At 39.4% G+C, this 7,908-nt stretch overlaps 1 protein-coding gene across 3 annotated transcripts in view; it reads right to left on the minus strand.

Annotated features, from left to right (window-relative positions):
- Positions 1–3,158, minus strand: part of pclo.L (piccolo presynaptic cytomatrix protein L homeolog) — a 149,716-nt gene extending 146,558 nt beyond the window's left edge. For all 3 annotated transcript variants that reach the window (XM_041586554.1, XM_041586553.1, XM_041586552.1), the window contains exon 1: positions 2,725–3,158. In XM_041586554.1, the coding sequence (XP_041442488.1) occupies positions 2,725–2,939 (215 nt within the window). In that variant the 5' untranslated portion in view covers positions 2,940–3,158. The remainder of the gene's footprint in view (positions 1–2,724) is intronic.
- Between the last annotated feature and the right edge of the window lie 4,750 nt (positions 3,159–7,908).

The raw sequence follows: 7,908 nt of genomic DNA on the forward strand, positions 1-7,908 counted from the left end.
ATACTGTATGACCGTTTCTTGAAATCATTGAATGTAGTGGGTTCCACAAATAACTAATGTAATCTTCTATTCTGTTTCAGAATGCCATGTCTCCAACAAAACAGTAAGAGTAAAATATTTTTAAATATATTTCCTCAAAAAAATCTAATTGATGCAGTTATTACCCTGCTTTGCAGAGATAATGGTACAGGCTTGTGGTAGCTGTTTACAAAATATAATGCATTCTGTAAACAGCTTGTTTGCATTTAAGCAAGACCCTAGTTTATTAATCTTATTCCATATCAACTGGAAATGGTGATGGAATGATTTTGCTGGCCTTTTCTGGGTACCTGGAGAAGTGGCTGAGCCTGGCAAAGCCTGAAAGCGATTTAGGGGGGTGGGGTTGGAGGGAAATGCCTATTTCATTTTCTAGATACTCCTGGAAGATTAGTATGCAGGTAAAATAGAATGGATTTTAGGGGTATATAATGATTTGTGCATTTCTAAGAAACCGAGCTGAATTTACTTGAACATGAGAATAAAAACCGCGTTGAAATGTGAAGCGATCAGAATTGATAATATGATTTTTGGAGTGCAACATGTTTTGAAGAGGAAATAGTGATAGAAAGTATAAGAAGCTGAATTGGCTAAAACTGAAGGCTTACAATCAATATGCAATTTGGCAGTGACTATATGCTAGACTGCTGCACACTGATAGCAGTGAATCATCAATAAGCAGCATCTCCAAGAGACTGTTCCGATCTTTAATGGATACAAAAGATAAACATTTGAATCCATGAGACACTATTATTCTTATTTTTACTTTTAGACTTATCGCTATCTTTAGAAGAACAAGGCAAATTATAACAAATGTGTTGAGTCCTGTTAAAATGAATTTAGAACAAGTGTTGGCCAATTAATTTGCCATCATCTCGTTACTCACTTTTGTACAGTTCTATAACAAAATATTGCTTCAGGTCTGCTAGCACTCCACGGCCATGAACATCACTAATACGTGTGTGCTGAAAAGAACACTCCGCTTAAATTGATTTAAGATGAATGCTTATTTACATTGTGGTTGTAAGAAAAGTTTGAAGCCGTGTTCCAGGTACCTTTTGTTAAATGTAATAGTTTTGCCCATGAAACTTAGTTGCTGTTAAAATGCAGCATTATGGTGATGAATACATTATGACTAAAGTTTAGTAGGAGTTCACTTTTCTCTCCGACTCTCTGCTGTTTGAATCCAGTGACTCAACGGCTTATGAAAAAACTGTGATGCTATTAATATCACTATATTGGCAAATTAGTCATACCCACAACCACTGTGTATGCTTATTGTATAATTGTTAATATAAAGCCTCTTTTCTTTTAACAATTTCATGATAAACCAAAAAATCTGATTCCAGCAATGGGGACCAAGTCAACTCTGTATTACAACTGTAATAGGCAGGTCTAGGCAATTCAATTATGAGCTGTAAACAATTCTTAACTGTAATCCTCAAGAGTGTAAGGCCTGTAAGCCCACTAAGGCCTATTCAATAAAGGAGCTCAGCGTGCATGTGTGAGCCATCAAAGGCCATTCTGCATGGGTGTTTGACATAAAATTCCACAAGGGCAATGCTACAAACTGTTACTGGCAGTGAGTTTTTTAAATAAATGCAGAAACCTAATAGAGCTGTTCAAACCCTTGCTACAATAGCTTACTTTAACCCTATTTAAACAATTAGATAATTGCTCTTTAAATTTAAAGAAAGAAATTACAATTGGCTTAAATCCTAGGCACAAAGCCCTTATCTCATCACCAAAAGTAAAAAGGCAAAAGAACTTGCTGTCAACCACAGCTACACAACAATAACTGTGTGTGTGTGTGGGGGGGGGGGGGTTGTGTAATTACAATACAATTATTCTGGGTATTAATAAATGAAGTTTCTCAGCACTAAGCATAGGAGTCAGAGCAACAGTGTGCTGTCTCTCTGGGTCTGGGAGGCGCATCCATCCTAATAAAATGGCCACAGCTGCCATACTCACTATGCTGAACTTCAGCACCATGGACAGAGAAGAACGTTTATTTCTATGGAATCTACCAGCAAAGGAATTCTAGTCTCTGCACCAAATTCAATACAATGGAACAAATATCGGGCAAGTGCAGTAGTTTGTCCATGATATAAACATTATATAATGGAACAGACAGTCCTTATATATAAATAATAGGCAACACATTGTGGTATTTCAGAACAGTGCATGAATAGTGTGGGAGAGCCACTGGGGAGAGCTGTCCATTTAAAGCAGCGCTGTGCAACCTGTGGCCCTTCAGCTGTTCTTAGATTACACCTGATTGCCGACGCTGGATCATGGGAGCTGTAGTTCAGCAACAGCGGCTCCCTGATTGAAAGCTATCATTGTGCACGCGCGATATGAGAATAGTGTGTTATCAGGATACAAGTGTTGTTCAGCCCTAGAAGCCTCCCTCCCCAGCGTGGATGTACAGTGTGTCTGCCCTTCCCTGTAGAGCTTAGCGAGCCCGTCTAATAATTCACCTCCTCCTCCATTAAGTGAGAGCAAGTGTTAAGCAGGGAGCAGTGTCTGTATGACAAAGCCAACACATTGCAGCTCGTCACGTACTGACGGACTGACGGACACAGCAGCCAGGGACAAGCCAGGAGGGACGCCGCTCACACTCGGTGCCTATCGCTACTGGCAGCAGCTGTTAGAGTAAAAGAGGAGAAGAAAAGGTAAATTCCCTGCCTTGGTAATGGACGATCCGCGTCGCTCCCTTTTCCCAGATCCTGCGCCCTTGACATCACAGCGGCGATCTGTTTTCTCTCTTCTTCGCTCAGCTGCCCCCACTGAGACTCCATTCCTGCGGGGATCTGGCCCAAACCCCCTCTGCCATCCGCTGCCATCCCCTCTGCTAATCCAGCGATCCCCTCCCCTCCTTCTATACTACCTTCGTTCCCCATGGCTGCTACTGGCAGCAAATAAACAGCCCACTGGCGCTTCTCACACTTTTACCCCTTGCGCTCGGCCTCCCACTTGCCCTAGAGAATTATTTCCCTTTTTCTTTTTTTAATCCTACGCTTTTTCCTCCATAATGCTGAGCTCTAGCGTTAGTGATACTGACAGCCCGGTTAGAAATGCTATCGCTGCTAGTCCCCTCCTTCCCAGAGCACGGCGCATGCTCAGCTCCGCCAGGTGATCAGTGCGCATCATCAGCATCGCAACTTCCTTCAGCTTGACCTGACCGCGGGCTACTGCAGCTTTCCTTAGCGTCACTATCGCACTGCTTAGCTCCTGTTACATCACGCTGACGCACACTGTAGTAAATCGTTGCTGATGATGGGCAGCATGGGGATTAGTCAGTGGGGAAGCAATTTATTAAGTTCTAAGCATCTAAGCCAGGGGTCCTCAAACTTTTCTACCTGTGAGCCACATTCAAATGTAAAAAGAGTTTAGGAGCAACAGAAACATGAAGCAGTCCCTTGGGTGCCAAATACGTGCTGTGATTGGCTACTTAGTAGCCTCTATGTGGACTGGCAGCCTACAATAGGCTCTACTTGCCACTATACTTAGTTTTTATGCAATTAACACTTGCCTCCAACCAGGAATTCAAAAATAATCACCTGCTTTGAGGACCCTGAGAGTGACATCCAAGGCGTTGGAGAGCAACATGTTGCTCACGAGCTACTGGTTGGGGATCCTTTCTAAAAGGAATAAAAGATCTCAATCAAGAAGAAAGGTCTGCCAAGTTGAATCTGTTTATCATGGAGAAGAGGTGCTTAAAGTGATACTGACACTAAAAAACTACTTTTTAAAATATGAATGTACACAGCATGAGACTGGGCAGGCCCTCATGGGCCCCCGCCGGCCCAGCCCCCCCTCTGCCGATCAGGACCCCCAAATAAAATTAATTGCAGTGCTGTTAGCACATGCGCGGCAACATGCACGCTAATGTTGGCGCATGCACGTGGGGGGCGGGGGAGGTTAGTAACTCGGTGGGCCCCCTATGTCCAGTCCAACGCTGACTGTACATTAAAAGTTAACTACAGGTCATGTTGGTGATCGTTTTTTGCTGAGATGTTTGTTTTTGTAAGTTATTGTAATTGTTAGTTGAAGTTCCTCAACCTGACTGTTTTGCCAACCTGACTGTCCCATCTCAGCCTGTCAGTTAGAGTTTCTAATGCTAATGGATTCCTGCTGCACAAATATGGCAGCCCCCTCATAGGTGATCACAGGGAGTCAGATTGGTAATGTAAAAGCATTGGGCAAATACTTTATGGTAAAATTATAAGAAGCATGCAAAGTAAATTTTATGGTAGATGTAAAAAAAAGGTTAAATTTCTGGTGTCATTATCTCTTTAAGATGGATATGATAACGGTAGAGTCACATACTTTACTACTAGTGCTAGAGCTTTAAGTGGCGCACGAGCATGACTCCTTAAAGGGGTGGTTTACCATCAGGTTAACTTTTAGTATGTTGTAGAATGGCCAATTCTAAGCAACATTTCATTTGGTCTTCATTATTTATTTTTTATAGTTTATGAATTGTTTGCCTTCTGCTCCTGACTCATTCCAGCTTTTAAATGTGGGTCACTGACCCCATCTAAAAGCAAATGCTCTGTAAAGCTACAAATTTATTGTTATTGCTACTTTTTATTACTCATCTTTCTGTTTTGACCCTTCTCTATTAATATTTAATTTTCTCATTCAAATCAATGCATGGTTGCTAGGGTAATTTGGACCCTAGCAACCAGATTGCTGACACTGCAATGAACTGTATGAACAAAAAAACAAACAGTTGAACAAATCCTGCATAAAAGCAGAAGTCATCCCATAGAGACACCCCTAACAACTATATCTAGGATGTCCACTTTGCACGTAGATTGGAGTATTGTAGGTAATTGGTTTGCAATACAAAACTATTGTTAGCTGTCAATCCTAAACAGAATTTTTAAAGGAACAGTTCAGTATAAAAATAAAAACTGGATAAATAGAAAGGTTGTGCAAAATAAAAAATGTTTCTAATACAGTATGCTTAGCCATAATGTAATCTACAAAGGCTGGAGTAAATGGATGTCTAAAATAGCAGAATAGAAAATAACTTTTCAGCTCTCTTTCTCTTAGTCAACGTCTTAAGGGGGCCACATGGGACATAACTGTTCAGTGAGTTTGCAATTGATCCTTAGCATGCAGGTCAGATTCAAAAGCAAACAGTCATGACCCATGTGCCCCCCTCAAGTCACTGATTGGTTACTGCCTGGTAACCAATCAGTGGAAATAAAGAGAGCTGCAAATCAGGAAACAGTGTTCTGGTGATTATGATAGACATCCAGTCACTCAAGCCTTTATACATTTTTGGCTAAGTATACTGTATATACAGCCTTTCTATTTATCCAGTTTTTATTTTTACACTGAACCGTTCCTATAAAAAATCTTTTTAGGATTGACAGCTAACAACAGTTTTGTACTGCAAACCAACTAACTATATTGACCATATTTTTTATTTAACCCCATTTTTATACTGTACAATTACTTTTATTATGGCAAAAAATGGTTAGTGGATGGATGTTCTCATATCCAGTAGTGCATGCATTACCTGGAGCAGAAAATTATGTCATTTCACATAACCAATTCATTGATGTGCACATAAACTTAAAGGAGCAAGTACAAAGATTAATTGTTAAAATAGTGGACATTAAATATTGCATTAGGTATAACCAGACCCAGACTGGGATCCAAAATAGGCACTGACATTTCAAGTACACAGAGGCTCAAATAGCCCCCACCAGTTCAATACAAGTCCAGGCATGGGTGTAACAGAATAAGGGACATCCCAGAATACTTCATAAATAGATGCCAATATGGCCATAAATAGACCCCGTGGACTACTTAAAGCTAAACAGCCAACCCCTTAAAGGAAAACTATACCCCAAAAATAAATACTTAAGCAACAGTTCATATCAAATTAAGTGGCAAATTAAAGAATCTTACCAAACTGGTGTGTATATCTATCTATCTATCTATCTATCTATATATATTACATTGTTCGGGGGGGGGGGGGGGTTAATTTTCCTTGAAGCCTGAGGAATCGATCATGAGGCTGCATTTACACTGCATAAAAGACAGGGTAATGTCAGAATTTCAAGCAACATTTATATTACTGCAAGCCCACAATCAATTAATGATGTTTGCAGTCCTCTCCTCACAAACACTCAAACAGAGGAAGGCATCTAACACAGTAATGGCCATACTGTAACAGTATAATATGTTTTATAGATCACAACACCCTGCAAAACTCCAGTGATCATAGACATACAACAGCATGATATGCAAATACTATAAACCATTGGAAACTAAGAGAAAACATAGAAGAAAAGCATCACCATATACCCAAACCCAAAAGACTGCCATAGAAGTGGCACCAAATCATCTACGGAAAAGAAACCTAACCCAGAAAAAAACAGTGTCCTGGAAAACACACAGTGACTGACACAGCCTTCCTATCCTCCATAATTTCAACCAAAGGATTCAGAATCAAACTCACCCCCTCTTGAAAGTTGACTGGGGTGCCCAGGTTCATAGACCTAGAACCACCACTGTTGAAAACAGATTCAATGCAAATTATGGTGGGAACAATTTCAGAATAATTTCTGTTCTGGATATCATAATAAGTAACTGATTAATAATAAAGATTAAAAAAAAAATCTATAATTCATCCAACTCTTAAATCTATAGGACAAACTGGACAAAAAGTGGAAAGGTATGTTTTGCATATGTTTCACTCACAGTGCAAGGGGTTTGTTATAAAAAATATCTGGTGTAAGAGGGCAAAATTACACACAAATGCACTTTGTAATGCATTAGATTAAAAGCAATTTCTGTACATACAAAAATTTAAATTGACAACAATAGTGTATAGTATATATGCTTCCATGGCCCAATCACACAAAATTTATTGTAATGTCAAAAGCCTATTTTTGAAACTATGACTAAACTCAAAAACTTTGAATGTCATGAGAGTTATTAAAAGATCCGAATAAAAGAAGTAAGAACAGAAAACAATCCACTAAAAAATATGTAAACCTTTAAGAATTCACAATACAATTCAATACAATTCCTAGCAAAAAACAAAATCTAAAAACCTCTAAAAGTCTGAATTGATATAAAAAGGCCCAAAAGGATCACCACAGCTCCCATTATCTTCTATAGGACCTTGAAAACGTTTACCTGGTGAAGTTTTGTATTAGTGATTTTTGTGGTTTTTTTTAGAGCTTTTTTAAAAAATGGGAAGACCACAATTTTTTAGAGGTTTGTGAAAAAATGAGTGCGATTGTTAGTAAAGGGGCCCCTCAGTGTCAGCCAGGAAGGACCATCACCTTGCAGTGAACTAATGCATTGTACACATTGACACATCAAATGCACATTGAAGCACATCACAGTACACACACTTGAGCACAAATCTGCACACAAATAGAGTCGCAAATGATGCAAATTATCACACTTGCTGAGATGCCAAATGGATATAGCCCAAGCGGGATGACTGACATTGGGGTTTCTGGCCCTGGTAGCCAAGAAACTATTACTCAGTGAGTCTGCAATTTTATTGTTCTTCCCATTTGGTCTCCTTTCCTATTCATCTTTCAATATCTCATTCATACTGCTGCCTGGTTGCTATGGTAATTTGGACCCTACCATTTAGAGAGCTGCTGCAAACTGGAGAGCTGCTGATTAAATATGTACATAATTAAAAAGACACAACAGACTAAAAATGAAAGACAACTGCACATTTTCTCTGAATATCACAATTCTTATCATACTAGAATTTAAGTTAACAGTAAACTAGTCCTTTAAGCTCCACATATGATTAATTCTCTCTGTGACTAATAACACTCTCTAGAGAATCATGGTGACACAGAGGCTAACAGCAGCATA

The sequence above is a fragment of the Xenopus laevis genome, chromosome 3L, assembly GCF_017654675.1.
Source record: "Xenopus laevis strain J_2021 chromosome 3L, Xenopus_laevis_v10.1, whole genome shotgun sequence".
Taxonomy (NCBI): Eukaryota; Metazoa; Chordata; class Amphibia; order Anura; family Pipidae; genus Xenopus; species Xenopus laevis.